The following is a 20,197-nucleotide window of genomic DNA, read 5'->3' as shown; positions in this document are numbered from 1 at the left end:
GCCGGCGCTGGGCGGTTCGCTGGGCGGTCTATTGCAGCCGCCCAGCGGCTGAGTGGAGAGAGAAACCGCGCAGCGCTGGGCGGTTATGTGGCGCTGGGCGGTCCGTTCGGCGCTATTGCAGCGCCCGGATCGCCCAGCGCACCGCCTAGCGCGAAAATTAATTTTTTTTTTCCGAAACACTATATATATGCGCTTTGCTCGTCATTTTCATTCGCACCACTTTTTTTAAATTATTGTACTTTTTTAAATTTTAATAGTATTATTAAACTTTTCCCGTATATGTCTCGTAAATTAAATTCCGTATATTGTGTGATTGTTAATTATGTCATTTTATATAATTATTATTAGTGATGTGGCTATTGATGTGGCTGAGCTATTTATGATGTGGCTAGGCTATGGCTGGGCTATTTATGATGTGACAGGAGGATTTTTAGTGCTGATGATGTGGCAGTGGCTAGGCTATGGTTGGGCTATTGCTGGGCTATTCCTATTGTGGATGGCCTAACGAATGAAATAATTTACATATTACAAGAAATGGCCCGGACTTGATTGTTTAAAACATCAACTCTGGGCTACTAGCCCAGACTCAGACACAACTGAAATCACAGCCTGCATCATTTCACACACAATTTCTTGTGCCTTGATCTGATTATATGTGATTTATCAATATGAAAGCATTTTTAATACTCCATCAGTTTTAACTAAATTGAGCCGTATTATTTTTTTAGAATGTTCCAAATAATTTAAATCATTTCCATTTATAATAAAAAATAAAATATTTAATTTCTCTTACTTTATTTCATCATTTATTCCACTCTCTTTAAACATTTTATTTTATTCATCTTTCCTATTTTTTTAATACAATTTTTAAATATTCGTTCCCTTAAAAGTTTTGACTCAACTTAGTTGGACCGTGCTATTTTTATTAAAAATTATTAACACCTTTATTAAAAAACAGTGTCACAATAAAGCGGTGCACTAGGTGGTATAATTGTGGCAAAACAAAGTAGTATAATACGGATTATGGAGTAGTTACTTCTGGAATAATCGGTTTTTCCTCCCTTTCTTTCAACCCAATAGTTTTGTTAGTACTTCAAATCCTACTACTACAAAATTTTAATTGTCTTTTTTTCATATAAAGATTAAAACAAGGGGCAACAATTAATTACCATGAGCTGGTGTATTAAATTTGTTCAACAATACACTGTGGGGTAACTAGACTGCTCTTCTATTTGAAACTTAGAAAATGCGACAAATGGCACCAAGATGTCCCAATCAATCTTTCCTCTTTTGGCTTAACTTTTTGACACCGCACCAAATTTCCATCCAAACACCAAAATCATTATCCGTCTTCCCAAAACTTCAACATGAATTCAAATTCATCGCACATTACAATTCACAAGAATATATATCCGTAAATTTTAGTACCCGTCTCACACACACACACACACACCGCCGCTTTGCCGTGAGCGTACAGAAATAATCTTTTTACAGTACAAGAGTACTAGTTTTTTTAGCAGGTGGGGCATAAAATGGGTGAAAACGGTTTTGGGCAAGAGCTGGTGAGTGTGAAAGAAGAGTTATTCATGTATTCCGACGACGAGGAGGCGAAGCCGATGGAGGGGCTGAGAGAAATCGGGCCGCCGGCGTTCCTGAAGAAGACGTATGAGATGGTCGACGACGCTCGCACCGACTCCATCATTTCATGGAGCCTCACCAGAGACAGCTTCATCGTCTGGGATCCTCACAAATTCTCCGCCGATTTGCTTCCCAAACATTTCAAGCACAACAATTTCTCCAGCTTCGTCCGCCAGCTCAATACATATGTCAGTATCTCTCATTTCTCATTCGTAACAATTTATCAGCATGTGTTGTAAAATTAATTGAACCCGTGCAGCGCTTCAGAAAGGTTGATCCAGACAGGTGGGAGTTTCGGAGCGAAGGGTTTGAGCAGGGGAAGAGGCATCTGTTGAAGCATATGACAAGGAGGAAGAATAAGTCCATTCCGCAAAAGGAAGCTCGTGATTCGACTGATCACGGAGTTGAATCGGTGGATGCGGAGCTGGAGAAGCTGAGAAGCGACTACGATGGATTCAGAGCCGAAATCGCGAAGCTCAAGCACCAGAACGAGAGCTCGATGCAGGATCTGGCCGCGGAGAGGGAGCGTCTGCGTGTGAGCGAGACGAAGCAAAGGCACATGGTGGTTTTCATGATCAAGTCCTTGAGGAATCCGATGTCTTTGCAGTGCTTGATTGAGAGAGTGGGGATGGTGAACAAGAGGAGGAGAGTGGAGCATCGTTGCGTTGATGTTGAGGAGCTTGGTGGTGGTGAGGCTGCGAGGAGTCTCGATCAGGTTTATCAGGAGATGATGATCGGATCGGAGGTGCAGGAGCAGCCCTACTATTCGGATGAGTCGGGAACCAGCACCACCGCATCTGAGAATGAGTTCTTGTGGGAGAAATTGATGGAGGATGATGTGATCTATGAGGATGAGGGAGACAATGCAGTGACTAGGAAGCATTCGGATATAGTTTCGGAGTTGGAGGACCTCATTGCTGAGCCTCCGGCCAACGGCATGGTTGGTTCTTGTGAATCTGATTGATGCACAGCTATGATAGAGGTATAATCTTAATCTCAATGTTTATAAGAAGACTTTGCAATGTTTGCTAGGATTTGGATGCTCATCTTTTTGTAGATACACAATCATATCTTGTTTTATTTTCCAGTAAGTGCAGTGACTGTTGATCTTTTCTTGAATGCTTTGAATGTCCCTTAAATTTGGAAGGTCTCTTGGTTCTTTTTCTTTTTTCCTTAATCTTAAGCCAAATGAAATTTTAGTTTTGTAAAAGTACTCGCAATTAGACCATCTAAATCATGGTTTTTTTGGCTCTCTCTTCACTCTTGGTAGAATGTCATGATCTGGTTTAAAAACTGGAATAATATATCATGATTATTCTTAACAGTTAGGAGTAACACACAATGTGACTGTGGCCAAATCAATGGTAAAAAAATTGAGTTTTAACATAAATGTATAATGTATAACACATTTGACAATCAATTTTATCCTATTCTAACTTAAGTCCAAAAATTGAGTGTTGTTTCTGTATTTCACGAATAAAATACAGCTCGCTAGAAAGTTCAAGTGTTCAACGGTAGCCACGCGCCAGATGCCTTCCTTAAAAAAGTAAGTGAGCAATTGAATAATTATGATTCCTGAAGAAGAAAATTGCAAGATTGAGTTGGTATGTTCAACGCAGAGAGTGTATCGGGTGTGTGAATTATAATCCATGCTTCTGTTAGCTGATTCGACAGAACCCACTTCATCCAACTTTTTTTACTAAAGTCCAAAATAAATAAGTTTTGTTTGTCATCTTCCAAATGAATACTGTAGTACATTTCACTAGAAAATTCAATTGTAGCCACGCGGCGTATGCTTTCCTTATAAAGTAAGTGGGGAAATTTAATGATGTGACGCAATACTATATCTTACCAGATAACATTTGTTTCCTAATAAGGCATAAAACTGAAAAAGATTGAGAATTGATCACAGCCACAAGCACTCTCACAAGTGATTACAACCACCGTCTAACAAGACAAGCACAATTATGAGAAGAGAAATTGATATTGATTTCCTACTAATCCACAGTATTAACTTCTTATTGTACAGATTGGTGAAAGTTACATTGTATGTAGAAGATATGTAGGCATCATACAAAGACATCCTGTGATGCTCACTATTTTAAAGACGCTCACTAAAAATGCTCCAACCTAATCTTTGATCTGTAAAGGTGCCTCATTTAAATGAAATTTGAATGATTCAAAATTCAAACTTGTACATTGCATGTTTGTGGTTGTAGTTTGTGTATTGCAGTAACTTGTGTAGACTATGATGGTGGGAGTTAAAAGTTACTGCAATACACAAACTACAACTTCAGATTTTGATACTTGGCCATTGCGAGACACTTCTAAAAACACAGAGCATATCTTTGAATTATAACACAAACCCAATCAGATAATCTTTTTATTTTCCCCATCTTTCTGTTTCTTTCCTTCCCTTTCTCATCATATTTTACTTCTCCAAACCGTAGTACAGCTCAACCACTGCCAATCACCACTCAAACCTTGAAAAAAGTAGGAAACTCGCACCCAAAAGGATACATCTGAACTAATAGAGTAAGTTACCTCGATTTTCAAGATAAAGTAACTTGTGGCATAAGCATCGCCAGCCATAGCAAGAGATACTGGAAGCTTCTCCCAGTACTGAATCCTGTCTCTCAGCTTGCTCCAAGATCTCTATGCACAACTGACCCTTCGGAATAGTCTTTCCTTCTTCTGTACTTCCATAGTAATCAATAGCCTTTGTAGGACAGTGTATCCTCTTGGATTTCAGAGATTTATGTCAGTAACTGTCAAATAGCTCGGCTGTGGTTTTGGAGTCACAGTAAGCAACGCAAATGCATCATCCAGATTGGTGTCCGCTTCTTTAAACACTAAAGTTTGGGATGGCCTTGCATTCTTGTTGCCTACACCTATCTCACAATGCCTAAACAAGTTTAGGATAATGTAAAAATGATTTTTTGCCCTACAGTTTTTTATACAATTATTCTGCGTCCAGCGAAACTGACTAGGGGCCGTTCCAACAGCCCAGAATGTTTAAGTGCTGAATCAGAGGCTATTGGTTTAAACTAGAAACAACTAAATGTGCTCAAACTATGCTTGCTCGAGTACAGCTCAAAAATCAATATGAGCTCGTACTTGATGCATTATGTATCAAACTGACTTCCCCGCCAAATTAAAAGGTAGTAGTACTATGATTTTGCAACACTAAACAATGGATGGAGTAACTAACAACATAGATACATGCTCAAGACAGATCCATTACTTAAGGTAGTCTGTATTAGTTCCCAAACCACTAGAGCTGTTTTAGCAGATACAAGAACTCATTGCTGAATGCTGACAGAGCTATATCTACAATCCCTCTCCAGTCAATCAACAAGAGGAGCACAAGAACAAGACCTCCTCCTAGTTGTAAACAAAACTGTAGTCAAAATTCTTGTTGTACGAGGCTCATTTTTAATCCATTATGACTGGACAAAACAGTACTCATCCCAAAACATGAATCAGGGTAACATAACATGTCGATACATAAATTGCGTGCACAATACAGAAACACAAACAATTGAACAAAGACCAACAAATTCACAGAAACAAGATAAAATAGTTAAATTGACAATAATAGAATCGAGCTCAATACCTGAGACCTGATAAGTGGTAACCAATTCAATGATTTGAATGACAAATGACGCATACATAACTTCCACCATGAATGGAACAGCAGGCCTATCATCAACACAAGGCAAACATTTTAGGGGAAACCCCTAACTTTTCCACTATAGATGTAAGCAAGGACCGTCACCAATGTAGCCAACATAGCAGTCCTTCAACACAACCTTCATCTCCAATTTCAAATCCCCTTTCCAATTTACAGCAAAATCTTAAAAAAAAAAAAAAAAGAGCTCCTCACCAACAATAAGCACCGGTAGATGGGAATCTCCCTACCGGAAGGGGAAACTAGTCTCGCATCGGCAAAGAAATCAAAACATAAGTATTTTATTTAAAGTTTTTGAAATTTCAGGATACATAAGGTTTAATCCAATATTGGCAGGAATATATTGATTTATATTATCTGCGCCCTACAACGGAGTTCAATTGTTTAACTAATGAAATGAAGAAATAACACATCCATTTCTCTCAACAAGGTACTTTCTTTCCATAGACAAAATAAGAGGTAACACAGTCGAACACCAAAATACCAGATCTACAAACCCTAATGATTTCAACGTCACATCAATATAAAACAATAGCAGAATTTTTAAGAGATTTGAGAGAATCTCAGCCACCGAAGCCGTAGAGAGTCCGTCCCTGCCTCTTCAAAGCGTAGACCACATCCATGGCGGTGACGGTCTTCCTCCTGGCATGCTCAGTGTATGTGACGGCGTCTCTGATAACGTTCTCCAAAAATATCTTGAGAACTCCTCTCGTCTCCTCGTAGATGAGGCCGCTGATCCTCTTCACGCCGCCTCTCCTCGCCAGACGCCGGATGGCCGGCTTCGTGATGCCCTGGATGTTGTCGCGGAGCACCTTACGGTGTCGTTTTGCTCCGCCCTTTCCCAGCCCCTTGCCTCCCTTTCCACGCCCAGACATTTTCGCTGCGGGAGATTTGTAGGAGTATTTGATTTGGCAAATTGAAGAGATGGAATTTGTTTCGATAGTCTCAAGGGTTTTAAAGGCTAGAGAGGAGAGGGGGAGAAGAGGGAAGATTTGAATTTCGTGGTCAGTTTTGGCGGAAATGCTCTGATCTGTAGGATTTTGTGGTGTTGGACGGCTGGGATGGCGATCTGAGTGAATTAAAAATGTTAGATTTCGGCTGTACGATATTTGAGATCGACGGCTGTCAATAAGTATAATCTGATTACGGATAACTGACGTGGCATTTAAAAATAATAATTCCAATGGCTTTTGCTTTTAGACCATCCACGATAGAAATAGCTCAGCAATAGCCCAGCCATAGCCTAGCCACTGCCACATCATCAGCACTAAAAATCCTCCTGCCACATCATCAAAACAAGCAAATAGCCCAGCAATAGCCCAGCCATAGCCTAGCCACATACTATCCACATCACTATTAACAAATATATACAAAATGCAATAATTAACAATAACGCAATATACGAAATTTAATTTACGAGACATATACGGGAAAATTCACTAATATTAATAAAATTTAAAAAGTACCTAATTAAAAAAAAATACATAATTAAAAAAAATTACATTAATTAAATTTACAAATGAAAATTTAAAATAACATTACAACTTAAAGTTAAAAAATAAAAAAAAAGACATAATTAAAATCTTAAAAAAATAAAAATGACATAATTTAAAATATAATTTTATAGAAAATCCTTGAATGAGATTGTCCCACATCGAAAGTGGAATATAAAACATTCAAGGATATCTCTCTATAAAAGAGAAACATCCTTGAATGAGATTGTCCCACATCGAAAGTGGAGCATAAAACATTCAAGGATATCCCTTTATAAAAGAGAAACATCCATGAATGAGATTGTCCCACATCGAAAGTGGAGCATAAAACATTCAAGGATATCTCTCTATAAAAGAGAAACATCCTTGAATGAGTTTGTCCCACATCGAAAGTGGAACATAAAACATTCAAGGATATCTCTTTATAAAAGAGAAACATCCTTGAATGAGATTGTCCCACATCGAAAGTGGAACATAAAACATTCAAGGATATCTCTCTATAAAAGAGAAACATCCTTGAATGAGATTGTCCCACATCGAAAGTGGAACATAAAACATTCAAGGATATCTCTCTATAAAAGAGAAACATCCTTGAATGAGTTTGTCCCACATCGAAAGTGGAACATAAAACATTCAAGGATATCTCTCTATAAAAGAGAAACATCCTTGAATGAGTTTGTCCCACATCGAAAGTGGAACATAAAACATTCAAGGATGTCTCTATAAAATAGAGGCAACCAAGAATGAGTTTGTCCCACATCGAAAGTGGAACATAAAACATTCAAGGATGTCTCTATAAAAGAGAGACAACCAAGAATGAGTTTCATAAATTCGCAAGCCCATTAAATATATATGGGCTATTACGAATTTCTAGTATAAATTTATTTATAAAAATTGATTTTTATATATAGAAAACAATTTTTATAAATAAATAATATTTTTTTATATTTGATTTTTTTAAAAAAATTCAAATTTCAAAAATTCGAATTTAAAAATCCTCCTAGCCACTGCCATTCACAATAGGAATAGCCCAGCAATAGCCCAGCCATAGCCTAGCCACTGCCACATCATCAGCACTAAAAATCCTCCTACCACATCATCAGCACTAAAAATCCTCCTACCACATCATAAATAGCCCAGCCATAGCCTAGCCACATCATAAATAGCCCAGCCACATCAATAGCCACATCACTAATAACAATTATATAAAATGACATAATTAACAATCACACAATATACGGAATTTAATTTACGAGACATATACGGGAAAAGTTTAATAATACTATTAAAATTTAAAAAAGTACAATAATTTTAAAAAAGTACATTAATTTAAAAAAAGTGGTGCGAATGAAAATGACGAGCAAAGCGCGTATATATAGTGTTTCGGAAAAAAAAATAATTTTCGCGCTTGGCGGTGCGCTGGGCGATCCGGGCGCTGCAATAGCGCCGAACGGACCGCCCAGCCGACCGCCCAGCGCCACATAACCGCCCAGCGCTGCGTGGTTTCTCTCTCCACTCAGCCGCTGGGCGGCTGCAATAGACCGCCCAGCGCCGGCGCTCTTCTGGGCGGTCGCTGGGCGCCTATTGTGGATGGTCTAACACGCTCAATCCTCTAGTTAGCTCTTTGTCTCTGCCAATGATAAGTCTTTAAGGCCATCCACAATAGGAATAGCCCAGCAATAGCTCAGCCATAGCCTAGCCACTGCCACATCATCAGCACTAAAAATCCTCCTGTCACATCATAAATAGCCCAGCCATAGCCTAACCACATCATAAATAGCCCAGCCACATCAATAGCCACATCACTAATAGCAATTATATAAAATGACATAATTAACAATCACACAATATACGTAATTTAATTTACGAGACATATACAGGAAACATTAATAATACTATCCACATCACTATTAACAAATATATACAAAATGAAATAATTAACAATCACACAATATACGGAATTAAATTTACGCCACAAAAATGAGAAAATTCACTAATATTAATAAAATTTAAAAAGTACATTAATTAAAAAAAATTACATAATTAAAAAAAAACTAACGTCGTGCAGTCCTCCGCTCTCATAACTCTTCAATTAAATCCTTTTGGAGTCGAATATGAGCCTCCGTTTGGCGCATGTCGGCATGTGCTTGGAGGCGGCCGTCTTCATCGTGGGGTACCCCACTCCGTACGTTAGGGGCGGCTACGCCGTGGCTTGGACCAGCTTCATTATCGTCGTTGGCCCAATCAGTTAGTTGTCCACCTTCATCTTCGACAATAATGTTGTGCATGATTATACATGCGTACATTATATCAGCAATGCAGTCGACGTGCCACAAACGCGTTGGCCCCTTAACTGCCGCCCATCGAGCCTGGAGCACACCAAATGCGCGTTCCACGTCCTTGCGCGCCGACTCCTGCCGTGCCGCAAAGTATGCCTTCTTCTCATCTCCTGGGCATCGGATCGTCTTCACAAAGACGGGCCACCTAGGGTATATCCCATCCGCCAAGTAGTAGCCCATATCATGTCGGTTGTCGTTGGCGACAAAACTGATGGCCGGACCGACACCCTGACACTGCTCGTTGAAAAGTAGCGACGAGTTGAGGACGTTGAGGTCGTTGTTCGAACCAGCTATCCCAAAATACGCATGCCAAATCCACAGCCGGTAATCAGCTACGGCCTCGAGGATCATCGTGGGATTCTTTCCTTTGTAGCCGTTAGTGTACATCCCCTTCCAGGCGGCGGGGCAGTTCTTTCACTCCCAATGCATACAATCTATGCTGCCTAACATCCCTGGGAACCCATGCTGTTCCCCGTGCATCCGCAGCAAATCCCGGCAGTCATCGGTGGTAGGGCTTCGAAGGTACTGATCACCGAATATTTCAATCACGCCCTGACAGAAATACTTCATACACTCCAGGGCAGTCGTCTCACCGATGTGGAGGTACTCGTCCCACATGTCTGCAGAACCTCCGTAGGCCAACTGTCGGATTGCCGCAGTGCACTTTTGAATAGGAGAGTGGCCGGGTCTGCCAGCCGCATCGTGCCTAAAGCGGAAATACAGATATCGTTGCTCCAATCCATTAACAATACTCATAAACAGAGACCTGAGCATCCTAAAACGGCGCCTGAAAAGGTTGGCGTTGAACCGCGGCTCCTGTGCGAAGTAGTCTTCGTATAGGCGCTGATGTGCAGCTACTTGATCACGATCAATCACCGCTCGGCGGTGTACCACTGGTCGAGGTCGAGGTACCGCCGGCTGCAAGGCCCTCTGCATCCATTGATCAATCTCACGGTTCGTATAGGCCTCTAGCGCTTCGTTCATTATACGCTCGTACTCCTCAGCATCCTCACCACTCCCACCACTACCAGTGGTGCGAATGAAAATGAAGGGCAAGTTGCGTATATATAGTGTTTCGGAAACAAAAAAACAATTTAAAACTTCGCGCTAGGCGATTTTTTTCCACAAAATCAGCTAGGCGGCTGCAATAGTTCACCTAGCGCACCGCCTAGCGCCGGCGCTCGGCTAGGCGGTGGGCTAGGCGGTGCGCTAAGCGCTATTGTGGATGCTCTAAATGAGCTATTCATCCACGATATCAAAATAAGATTTGATTGTGGAGCATTCAACATGAAAGAGTGTATCATTTCGCTATTTTTTTTAAATTATCAAACTTTTTCCTTTTTCTCTAGATCTAATTATCCATCAACGTTACATCACAAGCCAGCAAGCCTGCAGTTCTCTCTTTCATGATTTTATTTTAAAAAGTGAACCAGGTAAACCGTCCCTGAAGTTTGCATTTATTTCACTCTAAACCCCTTACGTTTAAAAATATCGCCACAGGTCTCTGGCGTTTAACATAACCACATATCAGGTATTTGTAGCCATTTTTCGGACTAAAAGGCCCTTATGCCTTGAAGGGCATTTCAGTCATCTTGCACCCTGTTGCAGGCTTACTCTGAAGGGAGGCGGCACTTTTGCAGAAAATAGGGTTGCACCTTTGTCAACTCAAATTGATGTTCCACGTACTGCCAATATAATCAGTCAACAATCAAATATAGTAGTATTGTCTAATTCTAGTACTGATTCTTCATTTTTTTTTCTTCTAATACCCAGTTCCTTAAAGAATTATTAATCATATTATATGTACTCAAAATAAATAAAGTTATGTGGCTATATTTAGTCTATTGGTGAAATTACTATTAGTAATAAATTTGAAATAAAGTTAGAAAATTGAAGAAGTTGGTTAATGTCTATATTTTTAATTGTTCATTTGGATTGTTAGTTTTTAATTTATTAGAATCACTAAGATTTAAAATAATTATGTGATGAGATTTTATACTCACATAATTATGTGTGTGTCTTGAGTTTGTTTGATAGTCTGCTACACTCACAACACACTATCTGTTACACTCACATATTTAAAAAAAAGTTGCAGAAAGTAAAAAAAAAAGAGCAATTTGTAATTGGATCATGATCACAATGAAAAATACGAAAGTATGCTTTTAAAATTAAAATAAGAAAAAAGATTCAAATTCAACTATGAAATTATAAACTAATTGCCAATAAAGAACAAAAGGTGCATCACTGTTGCGGACTCATCTAAACTCCAAAAAAAAGATTTCTACATATAGATATCGATGGACACGGACTCTCTAATTTGGGTCTTCAAGCGCGACTCTATCTCTCGCAATTCCTCGACGAGGCGGAGGAGTTCGGCGGCGTCGGGAAGGCGAGGCTGGATCTGAACCGACGCGCGCGGGAAGTAGGGCGAGAAAGGGGCGGCGGAGGCCTTCTGCGGCGGCTTGGCGGTGGTTGACCACGGCGGTTTGGCGGCGGCGGGCCTTTGCTTAGCTGGAGCCGCTGCTGGTTTCTGCAGCCCCATTACAGATTTCACTTTCCCAGCAACCATTGCTGCCTTAAATTCTGCTGTATTGAAATGAGGCATCCTATTTTATTTATGTTTTATTGAATGGGTTATCTTATTTTATTTATGTTTCAGACCGGGGGAGTATAGCATCTTATTCTGATGACACTAATTTACTAATTGGTTACAGATTTTAGAATGTGTGTACCTAATTTACTTACATGTTCTCAAAATGCATTACGCTTAATATAAGAAGAAAAAAGGCTTATGAAATTTTTGAAAGTTATTTTGATAAATCACGTCTGAAATCCTCAATACGTGGCGTGATTGTGTGGTATGTCGACTTAACCGCCGCTGACACACCCATCATAACTGACGGCTGATGCGCGACCGTCAAATCACGCCAGTGGTTGCAGTCATCATGCAGAATCATTGTGGTATGACCATAATGCCCTTTTAGGGCTGAAGGGTCTTTTAGTCCGAAAAAACCTGATATGTGATTATGTTAAAGGCCAGAGACTTGTGGCGATATTTTTAAAAGTCAGGGGTCTGGAGTGAAACAAATGGAAACGTCAAGGATTTTTTATGCAGTTTACTCTATTTTAAAGTGTACTAGGAGAAGTAAATGACTTTTCCTTGATTTCATTTTATCTAGACTATGTGATGCTAGTTGGTGCACAAACTATATTGTTTAAAAAGTCCAAAATCACTAATATATCTTGCAATACATACTTCATCCATACTAAACAGTGATATAGTATATCACGAGCTCAATTATAAGTTGAAGTATCACTCTACTTTCAAGAATACACATCATTAAACTGAGATATTGTTTCATCAACAAAAACCCCTCAAAACATTAAAAAAAATGCCCAAATAACAATCAATCAATTACAATAGGCCACTAGGGTATCAAATTAAATGAGATTAATATGCATCACCTCTGTTAAAATTAAAAAAAAAATCAAAATGTAATTGTTTATTTACTAGTTAGTGTAGTTTGTATTTTGTGCCTATATATAATGTCTTTCTTTGTATTTTTGCTATTAATAGTTTCACAGTATAGTCAATAAAGAAGTTCTCTTTGCTCTCTCTTTGTTTGACGATTACTTCATCTCTAATTTCACAATCTCTCTAAACCCCAAACTGTTCTAGTCTCACTATCAAAAGTCTATGCATGATGTCCGTTAGGCACAATCGCATCTAGTAAGGCCATCCACAATAGGAATAGCCCAACAATAGCCCAGCCATAGCCTAGCCACTGCCACATCATCAGCACTAAAAATCCTCCTGTCACATCATCAAAACAAGCAAAAGCCCAGCAATAGCCCAGTCATAGCCTAGCCACATAATATCCACATCACTATTAACAAATATATACAAAATGAAATAATTAACAATCACAAAATATAAGAAATTTAATTTACGAGACATATACGGGAAACATTAATAATACTATTAAAATTTTAAAAAGTACAATAATTTTAAATAGTACAATAATTAAAAAAAAATTACAATAATTTTTAAAAAAGTACAATAATTCACTCCTCGTCGCCGTCCGTCCACCTCCTCCGTACCGAGTTGTCGTCCTCACCCGGCTGCGAGGACTCGCCGACCCTTTTCCCCTTGCCTTTCTTCTTTGGGGCGCCCCGACCCCGCCCTGCGCCCCCCGTTTGAACGGGAGCATCCGGAACACCGGAAAGATCTAACCCCAAGTCATCGAAGGAGAAAGTGTCAAACTGGGCCGGAGGCGCAGCCTCCGTTGGCGTCGATGTGTGCGACGAACCAGTCGAAAAATCAAAACTGGGGCGATAGACGTCCCCCGGCGTCCCCTGCGTCACCGGTATCCCCCCGGGCATCATCTGCATCCCGGGTGCCCACCCCGGCATCTGGACATTGGGTGCCCATCCCGACATCGCCGGAAACGCCCCCGGCGGACTCCCCCCGCTGGTATCCCGGGCATCATCTGCTGCCACGGGTACATGTTATAGTATGGGTGCATCTGACTCCATCCACCTCCCACGGGGATCGGGGGAGTTTGAGATCCGCTACTCCCTGAAGTAGGCTCGTTGTTGAGATCCATTTACCGTTATTGATCTTGTATAGAAATTTAGATAGAGAGAGTACTCGTTAATACAAGTGGTGCGAATGAAAATGACAGGCAAGTCGCGTATATATAGTGTTTCGGAAAAAAAAAATTTAAAAATTCGTGCTAGGCGGTGCGCTAGGCGAGCCGGACGCTGCAATAGCACCTAGCGGACCGCCTAGCGCACCGCCTAGCGCCGCGGAACCGCCGAGCGCTAGGCGGTTTTTTTCGCAAAATCCGCTAGGCGGTTGCAATAGATCGCCTAGCGCACCGCCTAGCGCCGGCGCTCGGATAGGCTGTGCGCTAGGCGCTATTGTGGTTGCTCTAAAAGAATGATATGTGAAACTTGATGCAAAAAATAGAATTATGTGTCGAAGGAAGGCATCTTATCAACTACATCAATCACCAAATATTGCCTCAACCATATATACAAAATTATAAACTTATGTTTTATTTAATTTATTTATCATTCTGTAATTATTTCAAAATAGAGTTTAGTGATTTATACTACTCGTCCTTGAAAAATAGAACCTTTTGAAACGGAATGAGTTTAGTGCACAATTGATATAGTAAAATAGAGGAAAAGAAAAATGGGTAAAGTAAGATAAGAGATGCAGATAAAAAGTAGTGAAAGTGGTGTTAGTGCAAGGTGAGATCCACGTCTTAAAATATAAAGTTTAGAAAGTTTATATTTTAAAGGGCGACCAAATATGAAAATAGTTTCTATTTTTAAAGTGGCATGGGTATAATTAAATTTAGTACTCATAATATGATTTAGTAATCCATAATTAAGATTTAGTTTTTATGAACACCATACATCTAGGTCAATATGACTCTAGGTTTAGTAATCCATATAATACACGCTGGTCTTTCGAAATTTTACTCTCTTCGGCCTCGGAAAATAAAAACTATTCTTATTTTGATGTGCTCTCTAAAATTAAAAGCTTTCTATTAAAAAAAAATCTCTAGTGATGTGAGGTTCATTTCTACTAACAACTATTATGTTTTAAAAGTCCTATTTTCAAAAGAATGTAGGGAGTATAATTTAACTCATGAAACAAATTGGTTGGTGGTACACACGTGGTAACGTGGGTAACAAAATGTTGCCTAACTTGCTACTTCAGATTCTCTGTTTAATTTTTATTCACTATGATTTCGAACAGCTTGTGGTCTGGGGATTGCATAAGAGCATCCACAATAGCGCCGGCGCTAGGCGGTGCGCTAGGCGATCTATTGCAACTGCCTAGCGGATTTCGCGATAAAATACCGCCTAGCGCTCGGTGGTTCCACGGCGCTAGGCGGTGCGCTAGGCGATCCGCTAGGCGCTATTGCAGCGTCCGGATCGCCTAGCGCACCGCCTAGCGTGAATTTTTATTTTTATTTTTATTTATTCCGAAACACTATATATACGCGACTTGCATGTCATTTTCATTCGCACCACTTGTATTAACGAGTACTCTCTCTATCTAAATTTCTGTACAAGATCAACAACGGTAAATGGATCTCAACAACGAGCCTACTTCAGGGAGTAGCGGATCTCAAACTCCCCCAATCCCCGTGGGAGGTGGATGGAGTCAGATGCACCCGAGTCCGATGCACCATACTACAACATGACCTGTGGCAGCAGATGATGCCCGGGATACCAGCGGGGGGGGAGTCCGCCGGGGGCGTTTCCGGCGATGTCGGGGTGGGCACCCAGTGTCCAGATGCCGGGGTGGGCACCGGGAATGCAGATGATGCCCGGGGGGGTACCGGCGACGCAGGGGACGCCGGGGGACGTCTATCGCCCCAGTGTTGATTTTTCGACTGGTTCGTCGCACACATCGACGCCAACGGAGGCTGCGCCTCCGGCCCAGTTTGACACTTTCTCCTTCGATGACTTGGGGATAGATCTTTCCGGTATTCCGGATGCTCCCGTTCAAACGGGGGGGTCAGGGCGGGGTCGGGGCGCCCCAAAGAAGAAAGGCAAGGGGAAAAGGGTCGGCGAGTCCTCGCAGCCGGGTGAGGACGACAACGCGGTACGAAGGAGGTGGACGGACGCGGAGAACGTCGCGCTGTCCAATGCGTGGGTGAGTGTTTGCGACGACCCTCTCATTTCGAACAACCAGAGGATCGTCAACTTGTGGGGCAAGATAGCAGCAGCCTACCAGAGGTTTTGCCCGGAGGGGAGGCCACGCAATGGGGAGGATTGCCGGAAGGCGTGGGACCGAATCAGGGTTGCGGTCTCCCGATTTTCGGGCTTGTACACCAACGCCCTCCGCATGATGAGCAGTGGGCAAACTGAGGACGACTGCAGGAGGATAGCGGAGAAAGCCTCCCCCCTGAAGGGGGTGTACAAGGACTTTACCTACTGGAACTGCTATCTTGTGCTGAACGACTCCGAGAAGTTCCGAGTAGGTGTCGACTCTGGATAGCCGAAGAAGCAACGGATGAACTATTCCGGTGATTTCAGCGGCAGTAGCGGTGGTTCCCACGACCTCCCTGAGACGACCCAGGAGGTCCCGACCCCTCGTTCGTTTGCTCGCCGTACTCGCCCGGTTGGGCACAAGCGGGCTCAACGGGAGGCGATGGGGGTCGGTGGGAGTTCACAGGAGGTCCAGTCGGCATCCCCCCTTGGCCAATCCACAGCGGATCTCAAATTCTTCGCGCGTCAACAAACGCGCGCTCAGATGGTCAAGGCGATGGCGAATGGCGGGCGGCGGTGGACCCCGTGGAGAAGAGTTTGCTTCAAACATTGCTCCTGAGCATGCAAGAGGATTTGGAGGCGGCACGGAGGGAAGCTGCCGGGAGTAGAGGCGGCGGCGACGGAGGCGGAGGCGGAGGCGGAGGCGATGGTGGCGACAGCGACAGAGGAGACGACGACGGCGACGAGGAGTGAATTATTGTACTTTTTAAAAAATTATTGTACTTTTTTTTATTTATTGTAATATTTTTAAATTATTGTACTTTTTAAATTTTTAATAGTATTATTAATGTTTCCCTTATATGTCTCGTAAATTAAATTCCGTATATTGTGTGATTGTTAATTATTTCATTTTATAATTGTTATTAGTGATGTGGCTATTGATGTGGCTGGGCTATTTATGATGTGACTAGGCTATGGCTGGGCTATTTATGATGTGGCAGGAGGATTTTTAGTGCTGATGATGTGGCAGTGACTAAACTATGGCTGGGCTATTGCTGGGCTATTCCTACTGTGGATAGCCTAAACACAACAACTTTGTAACCTACGACCAAGCTGTCTTCTAGTTTATGGTGAGAAGTTGCACCTACCCAACTGAATTATTCATTCAGTAACCCTATAAATGAGTTAAGGCTAGTTGTTAATAGTGCATATTGACTGTAAAATACATGTAAATTAAATACACGTGTATATCTTCTATGTAATGATATGACTCTCATGCTGACGGTTGTCTCCACATACCAATACAAGTCTTTATAGCGTGTTTTGTTCCCACTCACACGTTCCAAGGGAAAACAATTTCTCAAGGGAGTACCCATCTCACAAGAACCGCGACACTCCAAAAGGGGATGCATCTATTAGTACAAGTAACCTATCAACTTTGATAAGATCTCATCGAATATATAGTCTCATACTTTCATATCATCGGAATCCATCTTTTTTGGGTGTATTTCGATTGATTCATGTTCTCCGTTTTAGATGTAGGAGTCGCTCGCTGTGTGTGTCACTACATCAGCGTCACATTATGCTTTGTTGTTTAGTTTGTTTAATGAAACACTTTAATAAGATTAATAGTGATTACCCAATGCTTTTAAGTCGTTTGTGATGTTTTTTATTCAAATTCTAACATAAATTTGATCAAGATGTCTTTACAAGTGAAAACGACCGATTCGAGCAATAATTTGAATGATACGCAAAGTGATAAAATAATTGAAATTAATTTATTATTTATTTTAATAGATTTTTATTAATTTGGTCTTTTTATTCAAATATTAAATACTCCACTATTCTTTTCTAAATCTATCCTACTACACGTCCAATTGAATAAAATTAAATGTTGTTATGAGTAACTTCAAGAATATTATCTCGACTTTTTTAATGGTATTAACATTTCTTTTTGTTAAAAGGAAATGATAGAAATTTTCTAACTTAAAAGAAATGTATTTCTTTAATGGTAATCTGTTACGGACGTACTCCGTAAGAGATTCCGGTGGCTGAAAATAACGTTGATAAGGTCATCCACACTAAGAATAGCCCAGCAATAGCCCAGCCATAACCTAGCCACTGCCACATCATCAGCACTAAAAATCCTCCTGCCACATCATAAATAGCCCAACCATAGCCTAGCCACATCATAAATAGCCCAACCACATCAATAGCCACATCACTAATAACAATTATATAAAATGACATAATTAACAATCACACAATATACGGAATTTAATTTACGAGACATATACGGGAAAAGTTTAATAATACTATTAAAATTTAAAAAAGTACAATAATTTAAAAAAAATACATTAATTTTTAAAAAAATACATTAATAAAAAAGAGTGACAATTCACTCCTCGTCTCCGTCGTCGTCGCCTCCGTCGCCACCATCGCCGCCGCCACCATCGCCGTCGCCTCCGCCGTCTACGCCGCTGCCGCCGCCACCGGTCTCCCTCCGTATAGCCTCCAACTCGTCCTGCAGGCTCATGAGCAAGGTTTGAAGCACGCTCTTCTCCACGGGATCCGTCGCCACCCGCCATTCGGCCATCGTCTTGATCAACTGAGCGCGCGTTTGGGCGCGAGCGAAGAATTTGAGCTCCTGGGTGGATTGGCCAAGGGGGGATGCCGACTGGACCTCCTGGGAAGCCCCGGCGTTCCCTCTCGCCGCCTGCTGAGCGCGCTTGCGCCCAATCGGGCGAGGTCGGCCACCGACCGAACGCGGCGTGGGGAACTCCTGCGTCGTCTCGGGGAGGTCGTGGGAACCTCCGCTGCTGCCGCTGTAATCGCCGGTGTAGTTCAGTCGTTGCTTCTTCGGCCAGCCAGAGTCGACACCTACTCGGAACTTCTCGGTCTCGCTCAGTACAAGATAGCAGTTCCAGTAGGTGAAGTCCTTGTATAAACCCTTCAGTGGGAAGGCTTTCTCCGCTATTCTCCTGCAGTCATCCTCCGTTTGGCCACTGCTCATCATGCGGAGTGCGTTGGTGTACAAACCCGAAAATCGGGAGACCGCCACCCTGATTCGGTTCCAGCCCTTCCAGCAATCCTCCCCGTTGCGGGGCCTCCCCTCCGGGCAAAATCTCTGGTAGGCTGCTGCTATCTTCCCCCACATGTTGACGATCCTTTGCTCGTTCGAAACGAGAGGATCATCGCAAACACTCACCCATGCCTTGCTGAGCGCGACGTTCTCATCGTCCGTCCACCTCCTCCGTACCTCCTCCTCACCCGGCTGCGACGACTCGCCGACCTTCTTCTTGCCCTTCTTCTTTGGGGCGCCACTCCCCGGCACTGCCCCCCCTTGAACTAGAGTCTCCGGAGCTCCGAGAGTATCAAACCCCAACTCATCTAAGGAGAAACTATCAAACCCCAAGGGTGTTTGAGTCGATGTGTGCGAAGACCCAGTCGAAAAATCAAAACTGGGGCGATAGACATCCCCCGCCGTCGCCGGGGACCCCCCAGGAGTCCCCTGTGTAGCCGGTACGACCCCCGGAGTCCCCTGTGTAGCCGGTACGACCCCCGGAGTCCACTGTGTCGCCGGTACGACCCCCGGAGTCCACTGTGTAGCCGGTGCTCCCCCGGGCATCATCTGCATTCCGGGTACCCACCCCGGTATCGGCGGAAACCCCCCCGGCGGACTCCCCCCCCATTGGGGCCCCGGGCATCATCTGCTGCCACGGGTACATGTTGTAGTACCCGGGCACCTGACCCCATCCACTTCCCACAGGGATCGTCGGAGTTTGTGACCCGCTACTCCCGGAACTAGGCTCGTTGTTGAGATCCATTTCCCGTTGTTGATCTTGAACAGAAATTAAGATAGAGATAGTACTCGTTAAAACAAGTGGTACGAATGAAAATGACGAGCAAAGCGCGTATATATAGTGTTTCGAAAAAAAAATTAATTTTCGCGCTAGGCGGTACGCTGGGCGATCCGGGCGCTGCAATAGCGCCGAACGGACCGCCCAGCCGACCGCCCAGCGCCACATAACCGCCCAGCGCTGCGCGGTTTCTCTCTCCACTCAGCCGCTGGGCGGCTGCAATAGACCGCCCAGCGAACCACCCAGCGCCGGCGCTCGGCTGGGCGGTCGCTGGGCGCCTATTGTGGATGGTCTAAGGAGAAATCGGAGATAAATTCTGGGCGGCAGAAGTTATGAGACATCTGATGAACCAGACGGCCATTAAAAATACCATTACAAATATAATACCCCATTATTTAAATCAAAAAGATTTTAATTGGGTTTAATAAGGTGACCTTCGGT

At 42.5% G+C, this 20,197-nt stretch overlaps 2 protein-coding genes across 3 annotated transcripts; one reads left to right on the top strand and one right to left on the bottom strand.

Moving 5' to 3' along the window:
- The first annotated feature begins 1,351 nt into the window (after positions 1-1,351).
- On the top strand, positions 1,352-3,163 carry LOC121751151 (heat shock factor protein HSF30-like). Of its 2 annotated transcripts, XM_042145867.1 has the most exons (3): positions 1,352-1,826; positions 1,898-2,620; positions 3,126-3,163. In XM_042145867.1, exons 1-2 carry the CDS (start codon positions 1,533-1,535, stop codon positions 2,600-2,602), a joined length of 999 nt encoding a protein of 332 aa, XP_042001801.1. In that variant the 5' UTR covers positions 1,352-1,532; the 3' UTR covers positions 2,603-2,620; positions 3,126-3,163. The 2 variants fall into 2 exon arrangements, with proteins under 2 accessions (XP_042001801.1, XP_042001800.1); XM_042145866.1 differs by lacking the exon at positions 3,126-3,163 and having other exon boundaries at positions 1,898-2,766.
- A 2,563-nt stretch (positions 3,164-5,726) lies between these two features.
- LOC121750488 (histone H4) lies at positions 5,727-6,262 on the bottom strand. Its single transcript, XM_042145025.1, has one exon. It carries the CDS (start codon positions 6,202-6,204, stop codon positions 5,893-5,895), a length of 312 nt encoding a protein of 103 aa, XP_042000959.1. The 5' UTR covers positions 6,205-6,262; the 3' UTR covers positions 5,727-5,892.
- Positions 6,263-20,197: the final 13,935 nt, after the last annotated feature.

The sequence above is a fragment of the Salvia splendens genome, chromosome 10 (genome assembly GCF_004379255.2).
Source record: "Salvia splendens isolate huo1 chromosome 10, SspV2, whole genome shotgun sequence".
NCBI classification, from domain to species: domain Eukaryota; kingdom Viridiplantae; phylum Streptophyta; class Magnoliopsida; order Lamiales; family Lamiaceae; genus Salvia; species Salvia splendens.
The sequence above is the reverse complement of the archived record's forward strand: the minus strand, read 5'-3'. Positions and strand labels throughout refer to the sequence as shown.

Bases quoted from the DNA above. Each gene is read 5' to 3' on its own strand.
- LOC121751151 (XM_042145867.1), top strand. From the start codon at position 1,533: ATGGGTGAAAACGGTTTTGGGCAAGAGCTGGTGAGTGTGAAAGAAGAG. The intron at 1,827-1,897 runs GTCAGTATCTCT...GAACCCGTGCAG, and splicing joins TCCGCCAGCTCAATACATAT to CGCTTCAGAAAGGTTGATCC.
- LOC121750488 (XM_042145025.1), bottom strand. From the start codon at position 6,204: ATGTCTGGGCGTGGAAAGGGAGGCAAGGGGCTGGGAAAGGGCGGAGCA.